Here is a 19,185-nt window from a genome sequence, read left to right as displayed (position 1 = left end):
TCGCTTATGTAACACTCCAAGTTTAATTAAAAGATTAAATGAAGAAGTATTAAAATTTTCAAAGTCATTTAAAAGAAAATTGGGGTCCAAATTGCTAAATTTTGGAACATTTGGGGTCATTTTGCAAACGTCCATTCTAACCATAGAAAAACAAAACAAAATATGAGGCAACCCGTGACCTAAGGCATGGACAAACATGCCTTTACCACCAGATTAGATTACCGTTTAATTCTTAAATTAATAAATGTGTTATTTGATCATATATGTGCCAGATTTAATCCTCGAATCAAATCCCCTTTTGAATCAACCAAATCCCTAAATGTGTTAAGCCTCACCGTTGTCCCACCGTCGATTAGCCTACTCCGGTTGTTTGTGTTTGACACTGCCGCCATCGTCGACAGCGCCACCTCACTCCGATCAAAACCCAATGACCCACTCGCCGTATCGTCGGCCCTTCAACAGTGGATAACGCCGCGTAGGATCTTCGGGAACCCATGCTCTCCTCCTTGTTTTGTCAATTGAAATCAACGACTTTCCCTTGTCGTGCGTCCTCCGTTCATGACACCGTCGTCGCGTCTGCGCTCCAAGGTAACTCGCGACCAAAACCCTCCATTTGAACCTTCGTCGTCGTTCGCATCAATTAATGGGGGTGGTCATTCGAAGACTTTTCCCTTATCGTCGACCTCCCTTTGCTTTAGGTGTTCCGTTCTAGTAGTGGCCAGTATGATCGTGGGATGTCCATTCACTGCCGATCGCGCTCGCATCGCCATTAGTCGAAAGGTTTGGAACCCTAATCCCAATCTGGTGCAAGGGTATGGGTTTTGGGATGAAATGTTGGTGTGTGTGACCCAAACCCATCAGCCTGAACCGGTAGACCTAAACCGGCAGACCGAACCAGCAGACCCAAGCCGAATTCACTTGAACCGATCTGAGTCGGTTAACCCAACCAACTCATATGACTGTTAACTTCTTGGGTTGACTTTGACCAAAAAATTGACTTTTTCCAAAATGTCATATTTTGGATTTTTCGATGCCCTAAGTATGTTTTATTAGATCTGTTTCACCAAATTCAAAGTGTGTAATTTGTTTTTCAATGTTTTACCTTTTGATTCGATTCGATTTTTGCAATTAAGTTTTGTTTATGATGTAATTCATTTTGTTTATATCTGAGATATTTTTGGACATTGTATTAAAGTTTAAAAGCGATTGAATGGAGTTTAAGTGATCGATCGAAATTGCTAAAAAATCGAGATAATATATTACTATCTTATGCATGCTTTATGGAACATGTTGGTATTGGTTAATGCATGGACAAATATTTTTGGTTACATGTGTAGTTAATATTTCTAAATTCGATCCAAATGCGATGTAAAGTAATTAAACTGAATAAGACTCATATTACACGTATAAGACACTAGAAGATTGATAAGAAATAATTTTAAGTTTAGTGATTATTTGAAAAAGCAATTTACCTCAGAATCTCTAAATTCTATTTATGCTCATTAAAAGTTTTAATACAGAAATCACCCAGTTAAGAAATTATAAAATTACCTATATGAGGGAAAAATGGCCCGGACTAACTCTGATAGGGAAAGTACTCTGAGAATTCATATTTAATCTGATAAACTACTAATTCACCTATTAAAATCCTGATCTATTCGGAAAGTCACTGATAATCAGATCCTAACATCCGAGAAGGTACAATACCTAGAATTATTGATTTATTAGCAAACACTTAAAGACTAAAACATCGAAAGTATTATTTATGTTTGAATTATTCGGAAAAATTGAATAAAATGGAAAGACTGGATAGAAGAAAATGATTGAAATACCATTGAACTATAAAATAACCAAAATACTCCTAAAGTGTAAAATGACCCAAAATACCCTTAAGCCCTAGAATGACTGAATACCTTTAAGCACTGAAATGAATAAATCTACCTAGAATACCAAAATGACCTAAATACCCTTATTATTTGGATAAAGCAAATGCATTTGGATAACTTCTGAAGATATCGGTGAAGCTTTTAATGTTGTAACGCCCTTGAGGTTTATAGAGTACGACCTAAGTAGGTCGATCAACACTAATACTGTTACAATACGATAAGTAAATAAATACCGCTTAAATACATGTTCCTCTCCTCATGACCCGTCCAACTATGGTTCTGAAGGTGATCAATTCGATTATACAGTGTAGTCAATTTTAAGAAATGAATATTCATGAAGTTTCTCTACCTACATATTTGATAAGTATCACATTTGCTGGGATTTGTACATTACGATTGGAATTGAAAACCTATTAAGATGCTTGAAATATGGAATTCTGTAAATTACTGCATACCCTTATTAAACTGATTTATCAAATTTCTCATAAATTCAAATGACTAAAATGCCCTTATAAGCTAGATTGATGGAATCACTTTAGGAATGTCTTAATCCTAAATAATTTTGATGTAACAATTCCAAAATACCTTGCCAATATATATGAATACTATATGATCTTGATAAATCATTTCATAATGACTAATGAATCTGTTATCTATCAAAACCCCTTTTTTATAAGGATCTTGTTTCTCAAATTCAATTAGTTTGCAGAAATTTCGTGGCTCCCTACCTGATAAATACCAAGTACCTCTGGAAAATAACTAGATCATCTGGTGTGTTATATGATTGTTTTATCTGTTCTTAAATGTGATCTACCAAAGCTACTAATTTACTAAATATTTTAACTGTTCGATATTCTAACTTACTAATGTATTAATTTACTGTTTATGAAATATGTCTACATGATATGTGTTCTCAGGTTACATGTTTTCACTGGAAAATATAATTATGCATGGTTTATTGGGATATTGTCTGGGTAGAATTCTGGAGTATGGAGTTTCAGCTCTGATCAAGCTGGCAAATCCTTACGAACCTTAGGTGACACTTAGGTAGGCTCTGAGGCCACAAGATAATCCCTTAGGTTGGCTCCTATGCCCAATAGGCATAGGGTAAGTCCTTATGGATGCAGTTCTGGGGAATTGTATATCGATGTTCGGTTGGAGGGTATTATTATGGTTTTAAAATATGTTTTTAAACTACCATTGTTTTTAAAGTATCTTTACACATTTATCTGTTTTGTTGGAACACATTAGACTCCCCAATTCAATATTCTGAATCTGTCTCTCTGAATACTTCCTTCAGACCGTAAATTCTTGTTTGTAGCTGAAGGCTTAGCTAATGGAATATGAACTCACCGCTAAAATCTGATGATGTTTGTACCGCTAAGGAAATTTATGATTTATCATATATATATAATGACCTATTACATTCATCTAATAGTTTTGTATTACTGTGATTCCCAAAACTCATTCTATTACTTACCCCTTTTCAAGTTAAAGGATTTGATACGATACTTTTATCGACATTAGTATAGGAGTTTCACTGGCGCTGCTTGCGGAGTACGACGCATGTAAATAGGGGACATATAAGTTATTAAATGCTATTATATTAGAGTTTGAAATTTGTTTTTAAGTAGTGCACTATTAAATTATGTTCTAATTATAGATTATTTTCTGAACTTGTATTTTTATTTATAAATTGTTTGATGGTTTTAAATGGTTTAACAAAAAATTTAAAATTTTACGGATTTTTCAGTGTGGGTCGCTCTGGTGGCCTTAATGTGACACCTCGGATCGGATCACCCGTATCGGTCTGAGTGTGTTACAATTTTTATAGTATTTTCACATAATTTAGTCATCGAAGTTGTTTAGGGGCATCATCTTAACACTCGAAGTTCTTTTTAATTTTTTTTGACATTATATATATATATATAAAGAAACTTGCAAAGGTGGATGTGATAGCTAGTTTAGCTGGTTTATACAAGTTCATCTTAATACTAGTTCAGCTTGAGAAGAAAAGGTGAATAAAGATATGTATGGTTTGCATACTTTGTTTTCATTTTATCTTCTCAAGCTGCAGTTTAGACCTCAAAAATGGAAACTTCAGATTCACCTTTTCTTTATTGCGGAATGAGATAGATCAAAGAGCAGATGGAGGGTGGATATTTTGTCAAATCATTCTTAATATGCCTTTTTAATCACTTTTAATTCATCTATTAGTTCAAAGATTTTTCATTAGAAAATATAAATTTAATAAAATTTTTAAAGATAATTGATCTATCATTTCAATAGAAGAACTGCATGGGATTTTGTAGGCAGGATAAGAATATCACTTAAAAGGCTTTGAATATATCAATAATTAATTACATGTTATTTGGAGTTGTTAGCACCTTCCATTATCTTTATTCCCCACAAAATTTTCATTCTCCTTTTCTGAAAAAAGATTGCATTTTGATAACCCTTTGATCCAATAAACTACTTCAAAATTTAGTCTTTGGAAACTTAATTGATTCAACCTCCCTTCCACCTCCAAACAGAGTTCTAAATCTAAAAAGTAGCTCTGCATCTGCAACTTTTTCCCCTTTAAATTTCTCATGCAATCAGCAGGAGCTTTGGATCCTATTTTGTACAACGCCCATTTCTCCACTATGCTCAAAGTCGTTAACAAAAGAATCAAACGCCTCTTTACTCACCTCCGATGGCCGGTCCGGTGCCGTTCAAAGTCCAAAATCGTCATAAAAGTGTACAGTAAACCAAAAACCGACCGTCATCGTGATAATATAGATGATGCTATCGTCAACGGTTCTTCAAAAGTTCACCAAGACGGCGAATTGAGCAGTCTGAAGTCGGTGAAGCCTATTCGTGTAGCGACTTTCAATGCGGCCATGTTTTCTATGGCCCCTGCAATGCCTAGAGCAAGCAAGTCTTCGAGTTTCGACTATGAAAACGAAGGTCTTACAAGGTCTGATCGGCCGAAGAGTATATTAAAGCAATCTCCCTTGCACCCGAATTCCATGAACGAAAAGGAGAACCTCTCGAAGCAACAAAAATTCATGAAATCGAAGCCAAGGGTGTTGATCAATTTACCGGATAACGAGATTTCGTTATTGCGTAGTCGACAATTGAGCTTTTCGGAGCATAAAAAGGAGGGTTGTTCGAGTATGGGAAGAACTCGGCTTAGATCAACGATGAGTTTTTCAGCGAATATGGGGAATTGGGTTGATGATTGTGGGAGTTATAGAAGTAGAAAAACAGTGTTTGAAGTGTTGAAAGATTTGGATGCTGATAAATTAGCTCTGCAAGATGTGAAAGCAGAGGAAGAGAAAGCAATGAAGCCCTTGTCTGATTTAGCCGCTGCTTTGGGGATGAACTATGTGTTTGCCGAGAGTTGGGCGCCGGAGTACGGCAACGCCGTGCTTTCGAAGTGGCCGATTAAGCGGTGGAAAGTGCAAAAGATCTTTGATGACACAGATTTCAGGTTAGTCTTTAACATTTTATTAACCATAGTGTTAATGTTGTTCATACACTTATTCAAACATAAGTCCAATTCGAGTATATCCATGTTTGACATTTTAAATCATTTATTGCCAAAAGGCCCACAAATTTTAGTTTATCCATGGTTCCTTGAACTCTGCCCGTTCAACAATTTTAAGTTCAAATTTCCATTAACTTTATCGTCTTCATCGTGATTATCTGTCATAACAGCTGTACGCGGCTGACAGCATAAGAACTTGCACCCATTTCTTGAATGTGTAATTGATTAATCTAAGTTTTCTGATCTTCCCATCATGCATAATATATATATATATATATATATATATATATATCGATAATTTCCCTAATGCACCCAAAAGAAAAGGTTGCAAAATTATAAGAAAATTACCTCATTGTTTCTTTCCCAAAATTGTTACCTTTTATTCTTTTAAACATTGAATGATTGAAACTTTTAGGGAATACTAAATCTTCCTTCAATATTCTTTTAAATGTATGATCCTTTTTTTTAGTTCCGTATAGTGTTTTAGACACGGATATTATGGGGGGGGGGGGAATAAAGAATCGAAACAACATAACTACAAGCGATTTATGCAATGTTCAGATATTTAAGTCTTTGTGGGTGAAGTTAGTGAAGAAAAATGCATTTGACCGAACACATACTTTGAAGCTGTTTTTTTCTTTTTCCTTGTGGAAAAATTATAGAATTATGAGAAAGATCAAATAGTGATTGATAATTGTTAGCATTACTCGAAAGTGGGAAAGATAAAGTGCTACAAAACATTTCCAACTTTAGCTTTTGCTTGTTTCAGTGGAAACCGAAATCATGAATTTCAAATTATATATCAATTAAAGTTACGTAAGACGTATACCTCACTATGTCTGCACTGAGATGAGTTCATGAAAGTCCATAAATTTATTGAAAAAACAGCATTGTAAAGATTATTCGGTTGCTGTGAATACGAGTTGCGTGTCTAATTTTCCAGTTTGATAATTGACGACAGGAATGTGCTAGCAACCATTGATGTGCCCCAGACAGGCGAAATCGACTTCCACTGCACACACCTTGACCATCTGGATGAGAACTGGCGCATGAAGCAGATAAATGCAATAATTCAATCCAATGATGGTCCACACATCTTAGCTGGAGACCTCAATTCCTTGGAGGGAACAGATTATTCCACAGAGAGGTGGACAGATATTGTTAAGGTAACATCCATGGCCATGGAGGGTGGGGCATTTCCCTCAACCTCATCTTTATTACCCAATTTTTAAAGTTAAAACATTTCTGTAAATGAATCTTGTATTTCAACAGTACTACGAAGAAATGGGGAAACCAACACCAAAGGTTGAAGTTATGAAGTATCTGAAGAATAAACAGTACACTGATGCCAAGGACTTTGCAGGGGAATGCGAGCCGGTCGTCGTGATTGCCAAAGGACAAAGTAAATAGATTAACTTACTCCCTTTCAACTTTGCACTCAATTGTTTGATTAAAATCATCACTCAATTTTTATTTTTGTATGCTGCAGGTGTGCAGGGGACATGTAAGTATGGGACTCGGGTTGATTACATACTGGCATCCCCAGATTCACCATATAAATTCGTCCCTGGCTCATATTCGGTGTTGTCATCGAAAGGGACATCGGATCACCATATAGTGAAAGTTGATATAGTAAAAGAAAACGACCATGCTGAAGAAAATGGCAGCAGAAAGCGAGGGCAGCAAACAAAACTGAAACAGAAAGTTGTGAAGATAAGTGACAATTCTCCATTGAAAAGCATATGGAAAACAAATCATTGGCATAAATAGAACTATTAAGTATGGGATTTCATATCTGGTTTGGGATTTATTTGTATTGTTCTTGAAGAAAAGGAAACAAGCCATAAAGACTTCGTTACATATAAATCGGTACGAAATTTAACGTAACCGAATAACACAAATATATTAAACCATTGCTTGTACGGATGAGCGTTTCTTGAAAAAAACTGCACACAATATTTAGAACAAAATTCAATTCTAAATTTTCTCTACTCTGAAATACATTAGCAAGTGAAAAACTCAAGTTCCAATACATGCTATCTGCGCAGCTTAAAAAAATCCCTAAAATTCCTGAGAAATAGAACCGATCTCGCCCTTTCCTTTCCCGACCTTCTTTGGCAGTAGAGTCTGGTTGATATTAGGCAAAACCCCTCCATTTGCAATCGTCACACCTCCCATCAGCCTGCTCAGTTCTTCATCATTCCTCACTGCCAATTGAATATGCCTTGGAATAATTCTGTTCTTCTTGTTATCTCTCGCAGCATTTCCAGCCAATTCCAAAACCTGCAAAGTTAGACAATCAATTAAAGCCCTCGTGTAAAATTATAGAAATTTCACTGAAATTATTAAGAAATTTCCATTTCACCAACCTCAGCGGTGAGATATTCGAGAACAGCGGAAAGGTAAACGGGGGAGCCAGATCCAACGCGCTCGGCGTAGCGTCCTTTCTTGAGGAAACGAGCGATGCGGCCGACGGGGAACTGGAGACCAGCTTTACTGGACCTAGAAACGGCTTTGGAAGTTACCTTGCCCCTGCCTCCCTTGGTTGATGTGGCTGCAGAGCTCATGATTGCAGATTTTAGTAGTATCTTTTTCGAAGAGAAACTTGGGCGAGAGAGATGGATACTCTGATAGTTCGTAGGGAGATGGCGGGATTTCACTGTGGGGCTTAGGGCTTATATAGAGAGCAGATACCGCATTCTAATTGGTTGATTTGATTTCACGCGGATCACCAAAGTGGAGTTTTGTTGGCGCCGATTTCAATTGGATCGCTAACGTGGGAAGGTATGTTTTTTTGTGCGATTTTTGAAGCTGGGGGATAACAATATCTTAAAAATAAGCGGGAAGTGAAAATTTTGGTTGAATTAACTTCAAATCTTTTAATTTGAATTTAGTTTTACTTTATAGATCCTTCAAAAAAAATACTTGATCGAATATTTATTTTTATTTCTTTTTCTATTTTCAATTCATGTTAATTAAATTTGAATCATATATTTATTTACCACTATAAAATATATATGTAATTTTAATTTATAATTTTAACAATAAATTTATTTTTTATGCAATTCAATTTCTCAACTTAACATTTTATTCAAACTTATGTGTTACTGTAATTTTTTTACAAATTCATTGTTTTGATAAGTTATTTGATTTTTTTTATACCTCCATCAATACTATACTCATTAAATATCTTCTCTTAAAAATAAAATTATAAATATACCATACACATTGGGATCTGCTAAAGGCCGAGTGGACAGTAGAATTGAGTACACGCCAAGGGAGAAGAAAAAGGAAGCCGATAACCTAGCTAAGTATGCATGGAAGCTCCCCACAGGTTTACACGTATTTGAGCAGATGCCTCAAGAGGCTGATTATATGAGACAGGTGGAAACACCAGGATAAATTGTACCTAGGGTACCCACTCTCTTCAACGAGAAAAAAAATATATATTATAATTTTATATACAAGTAAATTTAGATAGAAAGTGGAACGTATTTACCCCTAATATTTATAGGATTGCATGCATATCAGTCCAAACCTGAAATAAATGTTGGAGCTAAAAGTACTTGCTTTGGACCAACTTGCTCGTAGCTATCTTTTACTACTGTTTTGGGCCTCATCAGCTATAAAATTCTTGGGTTTCCTCATTTTTGTATAAACAGCTTTAATTCACTTGAAGCAAGTAACGCCATCGGCTAATCACATATCATACAACTTTACTGACTCTCCACATTTTCACAACTAGTAAAAAAAAAAAGGCAAATTCATTGATAAGCCTAGGGATGGGCATGGGTCGGGTTTGAGCCGGATTTGGGTCAATCGATCCGAGCCAAAAATTTTACATCATTCATTCAATTTAGCTTGACTCAAAAAATATATACCCTCCATACAACCCGAATCCGACCTAATTTTTTAAGATAAAATCCGAATCTGATTCGACCCGATCCGAACTAATAATAAAATATTATTATTTTTCAATAAAAACATTGATTTAGTTAAAAAATATAAAGAGACATTATTGTAATTATTTATATATATAAAAGGTAAAATTATATTTTTTTAGTTCGGATCGAATTTTTTTACCCTAAATTCAAATCTGACTCGACTTGAAACCTATTTAAAAAAACTAACCTGATCCGGTCGGATCGGATTCGGGTCCCATCCCTAATCAAGCTCGTTCCTTCTCGTCATTACACAAAGGCTGAACAATACAACTACGATAGCAAAAATGATTCTTAGAACAATCAGATTTCAAACCAACCCCCGTACCCGTACCTTTGACACTTCAAATTAGCTTTCGCTCCATGACCGATCAACAACAAAGTAACCTCGACATGTCCTGCCTCCACCGCGCAATGCAACGGCGTATACCCGTTTTTATCGAAAACGTTAACCTCGCCACCGTATCCGAGCAAAGCCCGAACACCCTCCATTTTACCTTTGAATGCCGCCCTATGTAAAGGCGTCCACCCATTTTGGTCCTTCCCATTCACGTTCGCCCCTTCGTCTATGCAACTCTTTATACCATTCACGTCCCCGATCCTCGCCGCACGGCTCAAAGCATCGTCTAAATGCAATGAACCGTACACATTCGAGCGGTCGTTTTCGATGGCGAGCATGAAAGCGGTCTTCCCTTGTTTGTTTAATGCGTATTTGGAGTAATTTGATGCCTCTAACAAACATTCCACGGTGTCTAAATGGCCTCCCTTGGCAGCTAAATGAAGTGGGGTGCATTTATCGACGTCCAAAGCTTCAGGGCTGGCACCTACTGATAAACAAAACCGAATCACTTGGGTGCATCCGTGGATTGCAGATATGTGAATTGGGGTTCTACCGTTAAAGTCAACCGAATCGATCGAATCCGTGTTCTTATAAGCTCGAAACAAAGCATCCATCAAATCTACTCTGTTTATGGCCGCTGCGTAGTGAAAAACATGGTCAACTGAGTTATCGATTTCACAACCAGAGGAAATCAACACATTGAAAACATCAAGATTCCCAGCTTCAACAGCTAAGGAGATCAAGGACCTTCCATTAGATTCCTTATGATTTACATCTCCACCGTGATCGATTAACGTACGGACCAGATCGGCTTTCCCTGAAACGGCAGCGGATTGGAGTAACACCGTGAGTTGATTCCCGGAACACCCGGAGATTGCTTTGTTGAAGAAGAAATCCGTATCTGAAATTTGGGTATTGCTGGAAATGAGATGTTCGATCACTTGGGGACCCAGAAAGGAAATCGGCAAAGTAGCGTCCTTGAATATGTGGGGTCCGGGCTTGGAGAATCGGCGGCGGGTATCGTCGTGATTGACTTTCCCCAAAGGAACCATGGTGGTTTTGACGGTGATGGCATCGGGAGGGTTGGTCAAAGGAGGTTGATCAGACGGCTGGGAGAGGAGAGTGTAGGATGAAGATGAAAGGGGAGGGATTATGGAGAAAGGCTTGTTGAAAGAGAAGAAAGATGGCTTTTTCGTGTATAAAGAAACGGCAACAGACATGGTGTGCATAAGATTTGTTAAAGTGAAAGTTATGGAGCTCTTTTGGCCTTTAATGAACACTAATTCGACTTCTTTCACATCTGCTTTCACTAACCTGTCCATTGGAGTCACTAACTCCGGGCCTTTTTTCCCTGGGAAAGTTTTGAGATTTAAGAAGGGCTTGTTTGTTTGTCGAGAAAAAATGGAAGAGGAAGAAGAAGAAGAAAAAGATGCTAATTTCTGGGTTGCGAGCTTTTATAAAAAGTTTATTTGTTATGAAGTCACCTGATTGAGCAATTAATTTTGAATGTTAACAATCGTGGGTTTAGGTTTGGATTGAACAACAGTATCGAAAGACTTTGAAAATGAAAGCAAGAAAGAGTCGTTGTCGTGGCTTTGTAATCCATTGAACAAGCTGCGTTTCGCAGCCTGATTTTAGGGCCATGATATTGGACCACCGCCTTGAGTCAACCAACGGCGTTGAACTAAGTAGAGAACTTGAAAGAAGAGTTGCGATGTGTACCTTGATCGTATGGTGAATATTTTCTCTAACGAGTTTTTTTTTTTTTTTAAATCGTTGTTCGATACTGATGGCTTTTTACATTATTTCTTTGAAATACTCGTAAGCAGATAAAATGCTTTGAAGGTTCCTCTTTCACAAAGTTTATAAAATATAATATTTTTAGTTTGGGTCGGGTCGGGACCTAGGTAGGCCCAAGCCTACTTCCGCCCATGTTTGGAGCGTAAGTAGGGTGTCGAGTTAAAGTCTACGTAATGTTACTCAACATCATCTTTGTATGGTTCAAACAATTAATGATCTCTTTCTGAAAATTTTGTAGTCAATAAAAATGGTAGCAAATCCCAAAGACCATGATATTCTCAAGCAACTTTAAGAATTCCGTTCGAGGTTGTAATACCCTCATTCTGATTTGGTCAAAAATCAGATCAATGATGTTATATTGAGTGATCGGATACAATATCGATCACTTATTAACCTTAATTTGATTATTAGATAAGTAATTAATTTAATTATGATTTTAAGGACTAAATTACAAGCACAACCTTATTTGGGTCACCGAAAACAACAACATACAATGTCAGTCTAATTGAGGATCAAAACATAAACATCAACAAATTCAAATATTATTTGTACATTTGAGACATTTAAGGCGGTCCGTGTCAATACAATTCATATGATATTTGATATTGCGTTCATGTAGTACTGGTATGAGATAAATGTATCGATATCCACATTAAATTAATTACATCGAATCTTCAAATAGTATTGATATGTACATATTAATTAATCAAAATTATTTGATATTGTTACCTCCCTTTGAGTATCAATACTCAATATTTATTGACACTTCGAAACTCATTTTAGTGTCAATACCTTTCTTTGGTTTCGATACTGTTTAGCTACATTTTTTATTCTCGATGATAGCATCTGTTGAAAATATTTTGATGTTTCGATATAACAAATTAAGTTAAAATGAATTTTAAGATTTTACAAAAGATTTTATAAGAATATTCGATATAATTTATTTGAATATCAAAATATTACTCCGAGTCTTTCAAAGATCATTTTTAAACCTTACCAAAGTGAAAAATTAAGTATCAATCTTAAAATATTCTCAAAACAATTTTACAAAGTATTTCGAACAAAAAATAAGCCAAAATTCCATATTGTTCATAGGGAACCGATTCCCCCCTGAATGGTTTGGCTTCGAGAAATAACAGAATGCTCGGAGGGAACCGATTCCCTCTTGTTCAACAGTCAAAATATTTGAATTTTACACTAAGGGAATCGATTCCCTATGAGGGGGTACCGATTCCCCCCACGCTCCAAACAATTTTATTAATTGTTTTCACACTTAAACGACTCCATTGACTCCACTAATCATCCTCAACGTTCAAAATCAATTGAAGGAGTATTTAAACAAGCTTAGAAGCCATTGATCAACAACAAGAAACAAGAGAATCAACAAGAATCAAGAGAGAATCAAAGAGAAATCATCAAACATCAAGTTTGAGCATTTTCAAGCCTATTTTACTCAATATTCATTTTTGCTTTCAAGAACACTTATTGTGCCCAATTGTATTATTCTTGAGTATTCTTTCTTTGTTCTAGAATTGTGCAAACATCTTGCCATGCGAGGATTTTCTTGTAAGTTTACAAAATTTGTATTGTTCTCTTTGGGAGAGAGTGTTATCAAGAATTTGGGGTATAATTCTTGAGGGATTTGTAAGATTACTCTTTGTCCTTAAAAGAAAGACAAATTAGCGAATTTGTGGAAAATCCTTAGTGTTGATAGCTAATGTAGTGGATGTAGACTTTGGTTGAAAAAGTCGAACCACTCTAAATCGCTGTGCAAATATTTTCAATTTTGCCATGCGAGGATTTCTTGTAAGTTTACAAAATTTGTATTGTTCTCTTTGGGAGAGAGTGTTATCAAGAATTTGGGTATAATTCTTGAGGGATTGTAAGATTACTCTTTGTCCTTAAAAGAAAGACAAATTAGCGAATTTGTGGAAAATCCTTAGTGTTGATAGCTAATGTAGTGGATGTAGACTTTGGTTGAAAAAGTCGAACCACTCTAAATCGCTGTGCAAATATTTTCAATTTTCTACAAAAGCTTCCACCAAAATTTTAATTGTCAATTCACCCCCCTCTTGACCATATTCGTCGATCGATTAACTCAACAGTATCGATACTCATTTAGGGTTTAGATCACTTTGTTTTTACTTTTAATTTGAGATAATTTAATTATTATGTTGTATTGAAATTATGTAATCGTAATGATTGGTTAGGATTATAGTTATTGCTCTAATCGAAAATAAATTAATTATACTATTTAATATTTTTTAATTATAATTGTTACTCTTGTTATCGATAATCAAATGTTAAAATATGTTTTTACTAAAACATGCTTCAAGTCCTTACTATTAGGGATGGGTGGATGATGGAGAGTGTGGAGTAATTACTCCTCCGAAAATTTAAAATTATTATATATTTTAGATATCTTATTTATATATTTTATTAAGAATTTATTTTTTTTTCCTTAAAATTTTATAAGTTCGATTTCATCTACATCTGTCTTTGACTACTACTATTAATCAAACGCTATAATGAAGAATCATTAGATTCGTCATTGGGATAAAGATAACCTAATTTTAATAGATGAAAAGAGGACAAGTATACACTTTTTGGTGATTGATGAAAGATGAACAACTTTCAACTACAAAAATCGGCTCCAATGGAATTTTCGTAGCGTGGCGTTTTCAAGGTGATGCCACCATGTGTTGTATTTAACGAATAAGATTAAGCATCTTATGCTTTGGATTTCCTTATATTTTATAAGGATTAATCAATTGTTTGATGGGATATTAAAAAATAAACTTAGATCTAATAATAACGACATAGGCTTGGCTTAAATTATTTGTTTGTGCTTATAGTCACATTAGTTTCAATTATTACCCCCAACTATTTTGTTCGAATGATTGTGAGATTAGGGATAAAACATCTCTTATATATTGTATGTTCTTTTAATTTTTGAAGTTTAATAAATTTAAAGGTAAGCACTTAAAGATTAGTTTAAGGTTGTCCAAAGCCATAAATTATTGAAAAAATAAAATAAATATTTAATTTTTTTATCCGATTGAATCATATGTGTATTGAACTTTTATCAATTCATCTATTTAATCAACGTTAGTCATTAAATTTAATAATTTTATAGATTAGTTGATATCGTATGCCTTACGATTGTCAAGTGATATTTTCGTACATTTATTAATTTGTTTTATATTTTTTTAATATTATTTTAGAATTTCAATACTTTTAAAAAAAATCTATAAACTCCATTGGATAGAACCACATAGTATACCTTTTAAAAATACAATTAACTTATTTAAAGAAATTAATAATTAAATACCAAATATAATTCTACTGTTAAAATTAAATTTTAAACCTATGCTTTTTTGTTTATTTGGTCGCATTCAGCCTATAATATGTAATCAAAACTTTCGTTATATTTTAAATTAAAAATAATCAAATATTTTACATCATATCAACATAAATCACACCTAACTTTGAAAATTATATAACTGCAACCGGAAAATCTTAAATTAACTTGATCGTTATAAGAAGAATTAAACTCCAACAAACCCGAATACATATAAACAACTGAAATAAATAATTTTAATAATAAAAGAATGAAATAAAATTTTGGCTAATTTATGAGAATAATATCAAAATAACTTTTTTATTATAGTAATATCCAAACAATATTATTTATCAAAATGATATATATTTTTTAATAAAAAAATATGGGAAGTGTTTTTCAAAATATGCGTTTTATAGAAGAAATTTTTACTTACGTAAAGGTCTTTCAAGCGATATTTTCTATACTAATATCATCTAAGATCAAAATAAAAGAAATGAAGTTCATCCCTTCTAATTTGAGTCTGACCGATGTAAGGATAAAGATGAAATTGGGTCATCACAAATGATTAGGTAACCCTATTCCTATATGTAATGGGGTAAGGGGAGGTAGAGTAGTAGGCTGCCCCAATACCAGGTTGAGAGCAGTTTCCGTGGAAGACCTCCGTTATGAATTGTACTCAGTGAGACTAGATCCTACGACCACAAGGTTAAGAGCCTTACGCTCTACCAACTGAGCTAGATGGATGATCACAAATGAGATATTTTAAAAGCTTTGTACAGGGCGAACAATTCGATTGCCAACGTGTCCGACTGCACGGCGTACCCGTTTATTTATGCAGCAGCTGTTGCTAATCATTTCGGACCAACAAATGAAGGTACGGCCATATGTTTATTTTCAATTAAGTGATGGCAGCAATGGTGATGGTAAGCAAAAAGGTGTAAACTGGGGTGTAATAGTCGGGGTTGGGGTTGGTTTAGCTGTTTTCATTGTTGGGTCTTGATTTCTTTATAGAAAACATCGAGATTCAAAGAAGAAAAGGAGGGATCGAATTCAGAATCTTGAAAGTACTAATTTGGTTAAGTTTACTTCGATGAGATTAAGGAAGCTACAAGGAATTTCTCTATAGATAACATGATAGGCAGGGGAGGCTATGGGAATATGTACAAAGGCTACTTATCTGATGGCTCTGGGGTTGCCTTCAAGAGGTTCAAGAACTGTTCCTCCGTCGGATATGCCCATTTCAAGCACGAAGTAGAGGTTATCGCTAGTGTTAGGCATGTGAATCTTGTTGCTTTAAGAGGATATTGTACTGCTACGACACCATCAGACGGTCATCAGAGGATAGTCGTGTGTGATTTAATGAAGAACGGGAGTTTGCATGATCATCTCTTCGGTCCAACAAAAGTGAGACCTAGTTGGCCTATTCGTAGAAAGATTGCGTTAGGGACGGCAAGGGGGTGGCTTATTTTCATTACGGGGCGCAACCTGCAATCATTCATAGGGATATCAAAGCGAGTAATATACTTTTGGATGACATGTTTGAGGCCAAGGTCGCGGATTTCGGACTTGCCAAGTTTACACCGGAAGGGATGACACATTTGACTACCAGGGTAGCTGGAACAATGGGATATGTTGCCCCTGAGTATGCACTGTATGGCCAATTGACTGATAGGAGCGATGTGTATAGTTTTGGTGTGATACTTCTTGCACTGTTGAGTGGAAAAAAGGCGCTCACTATGACTGATGAGAACCACCCTTCTGTAGTGCTGATTGGGCGTGGTCGCTGGTGAAGAACGAGAAAGCTTTGGACGTTATCGAAGCTGGCATGCCGGAGTTGGGGCTTAATGAAGAACGGGAGTTTGCATGATCATCTCTTCGGTCCAACAAAAGTGAGACCTAGTTGGCCTATTCGTAGAAAGATTGCGTTAGGGACGGCAAGGGGGGTGGCTTATTTTCATTACGGGGCGCAACCTGCAATCATTCATAGGGATATCAAAGCGAGTAATATACTTTTGGATGACATGTTTGAGGCCAAGGTCGCGGATTTCGGACTTGCCAAGTTTACACCGGAAGGGATGACACATTTGACTACCAGGGTAGCTGGAACAATGGGATATGTTGCCCCTGAGTATGCACTGTATGGCCAATTGACTGATAGGAGCGATGTGTATAGTTTTGGTGTGATACTTCATGCACTGTTGAGTGGAATAAAGGCGCTCACTATGACTGATGAGAACCACTCTTCTGTAGTGCTGATTGGGCGTGGTCGCTGGTGAAGAACGAGAAAGCTTTGGACGTTATCGAAGCTGGCATGCCGAAGTTGGGGCCTCCAGAAGTTCTGGAGAAATATGTGTTGGTAGCGGTTCTTTGTTCTCATCCGGAGTTACGATGCAGGCCATCCATTGATCAGGTTGTGAAAATGTTGGAAACAGACGTTTCTGTTCCCTCGATCCCTGAACGGCCACATCGATGACATCGAGAGATCTACAAAATGTAATGGCTCGGATAAGGTCACAAGTTCAGGGTCATCATTAGAAGTTTCTCATAAGAACAACACAACATAATAGGGTGATGGAGCTCTTCAATAGAAGTTTCTCATGAACGCAGAACTGCATATACTGATACAATGGATATATACAATCAAGTTAGATACGATTAAACTCAATCGATACAAGGGCATACAAGACTCGTTTCAATTTGTAAATATTTAATGGTGTACGGTATATCAACATTTTTTTTCTTTCTTTCTGTGCAACATAAATTGATTTGTGGAAGAAATTGTATTTACGCATAAGAAATATTATTTGATATATTATTAGTGAAAAAGTAATTTTGTGAACATTGTTCAGCTGATGTCTATTATATTAATACATTGATTGTTGAAAAGTTAAAAAATATATGAAAAATAAATGGTTTTATTATTTATCGACGATATAAATAATAGACAATATATGAAAATTTGAGTCAAAACCTTTAATCTAGTCCAACTTATGAATTGATTCTACAGTTTCAAGAGAAATAGAGTATAAGTAAGAAGGAAAGATACATTATAAAAAGAAATAAATAAAAGACTTGCATGGAATTGTAAGTCATATTGGCAGCCAACCGAATTCATGAAAAAACTTTCGCAAACATGAAAACGACAAGTAGACGCAGAGTTCCAGGTTTATGTTGGGTTTCATGACGCAACCTTGTCGTAGTAAACAATCAACCCAAGACATTGGTAGGATAATAACCCTTTCTAACTGATTTCGTTTCCTTGAGTAATTTAGGGCTTCCCAAATACTCCACCGCAACAATAGCATGAAAAAGGTCCTGAATGAACTCTTGGTCATTAACAGATAAACGATGAGGGAATGGAGAGATGAAAATGCTAGAAATCCCACAATGACGAAGCAACAACAGTTTGAGTCCACCAACACTTTCCCCAACATGTAGAGTATCAAGGACCACAAGACATGAGCTACTCATAACATCCAAGGATTGAAAAATGATTTGTCTTTGTATTGGGTTTCAAACATGAGCACTTACGTTATGTGATTATTGAAAAGAAGATGGAAAGTTTGAATTAGGTATATGAGATGGCCCTCTGGTACTAAAATAGATCATTTTATCAAAATACAAAAGACAATATAAACCCCACCAACCTTCCATCAGGCTCTTCACACCAATAGTGGAGGAACGAGGTCTCCGTAATCATAATCTTTCACTCACAACTCCATTAACTCCCATTAAATACGATATACATTGCTTAACCCCTTTAGCGATTAGAACAATATGCATTGCATTACTGTTAATTCACTTCAAGAATATTCTCTGGATTCAACACATCCAAATAAAAAGCGGTAATGCTTTTACTAAGACTATGTGGCAATATTTCTGATAAAAAGAACAGGAAAACCATCAATAAAAAGCGGTAAAGATTTTTTTCTTGAAAAGTTATTTGATAATGGACGCTCAAACACTCCTATAAACATTGTACTTAAATTTGAGACTTCTAAAAATAACAATCATCTGTTCAAAATACTTAATCATTTAACTACTAAGGTCACTTGATGACGTAATATTTTTTTTTGTATATATCATATTTACAAGTGTTGCTCACATATTTGGTAAATTTAACAATTATAAAAATAATAATCTCATTAAATTGAGTAGAAATACAATAATAACAAAGGTATATTTAGATCGTTAAATAGATAAGACTCGTACTCATTATTTACACACAAATTAATCAAGTTTTAAGTCTTAACATGGTAAAAGGGCTAAAATTAGGATTAGACCTTGAATACTATAGTAGAGCCACGTGGCATTCTAAGGAACTAATTCCCCGGCTTTGTTCT

At 35.4% G+C, this 19,185-nt stretch overlaps 4 protein-coding genes and 1 pseudogene across 4 annotated transcripts; 3 read left to right on the top strand and 2 right to left on the bottom strand.

Moving 5' to 3' along the window:
• The first annotated feature begins 4,385 nt into the window (after positions 1-4,385).
• LOC120153425 lies at positions 4,386-7,203 on the top strand. Its single transcript, XM_039165380.1, has 4 exons — positions 4,386-5,361; positions 6,380-6,584; positions 6,691-6,820; positions 6,908-7,203. The coding sequence occupies exons 1-4, from the start codon at positions 4,478-4,480 to the stop codon at positions 7,186-7,188; spliced, it is 1,500 nt and encodes a 499-aa protein (XP_039021311.1). The 5' UTR covers positions 4,386-4,477; the 3' UTR covers positions 7,189-7,203.
• Positions 7,204-7,388: 185 nt separating this feature from the next.
• Positions 7,389-8,053, bottom strand: LOC120153432 (histone H2AX-like). Its single transcript, XM_039165388.1, has 2 exons — positions 7,788-8,053; positions 7,389-7,701 (listed from the first exon to the last, which is right to left on the bottom strand). Exons 1-2 carry the CDS (start codon positions 7,983-7,985, stop codon positions 7,480-7,482), a joined length of 420 nt encoding a protein of 139 aa, XP_039021319.1. The 5' UTR covers positions 7,986-8,053; the 3' UTR covers positions 7,389-7,479.
• A 1,609-nt stretch (positions 8,054-9,662) lies between these two features.
• Positions 9,663-11,021, bottom strand: LOC120153552 (protein VAPYRIN-LIKE-like). The gene has a single exon (XM_039165478.1). It carries the CDS (start codon positions 11,019-11,021, stop codon positions 9,663-9,665), a length of 1,359 nt encoding a protein of 452 aa, XP_039021409.1.
• Positions 11,022-15,432: 4,411 nt separating this feature from the next.
• LOC120153551 lies at positions 15,433-16,677 on the top strand (annotated as a pseudogene).
• Positions 16,678-16,686: 9 nt separating this feature from the next.
• Positions 16,687-17,315, top strand: LOC120153550 (probable LRR receptor-like serine/threonine-protein kinase RKF3). The gene is given in 2 exon segments (XM_039165477.1): positions 16,687-17,089; positions 17,092-17,315. Coding segments are annotated over 2 exon segments (627 nt in total).
• The last annotated feature ends 1,870 nt before the right edge of the window (positions 17,316-19,185 follow it).

The sequence above is a fragment of the Hibiscus syriacus genome, unplaced genomic scaffold, assembly GCF_006381635.1.
Source record: "Hibiscus syriacus cultivar Baekdansim isolate YM2019G1 unplaced genomic scaffold, ASM638163v2 tig00111100_pilon, whole genome shotgun sequence".
NCBI classification, from domain to species: domain Eukaryota; kingdom Viridiplantae; phylum Streptophyta; class Magnoliopsida; order Malvales; family Malvaceae; genus Hibiscus; species Hibiscus syriacus.
This window is presented reverse-complemented; position numbering and strand designations above follow the sequence as displayed.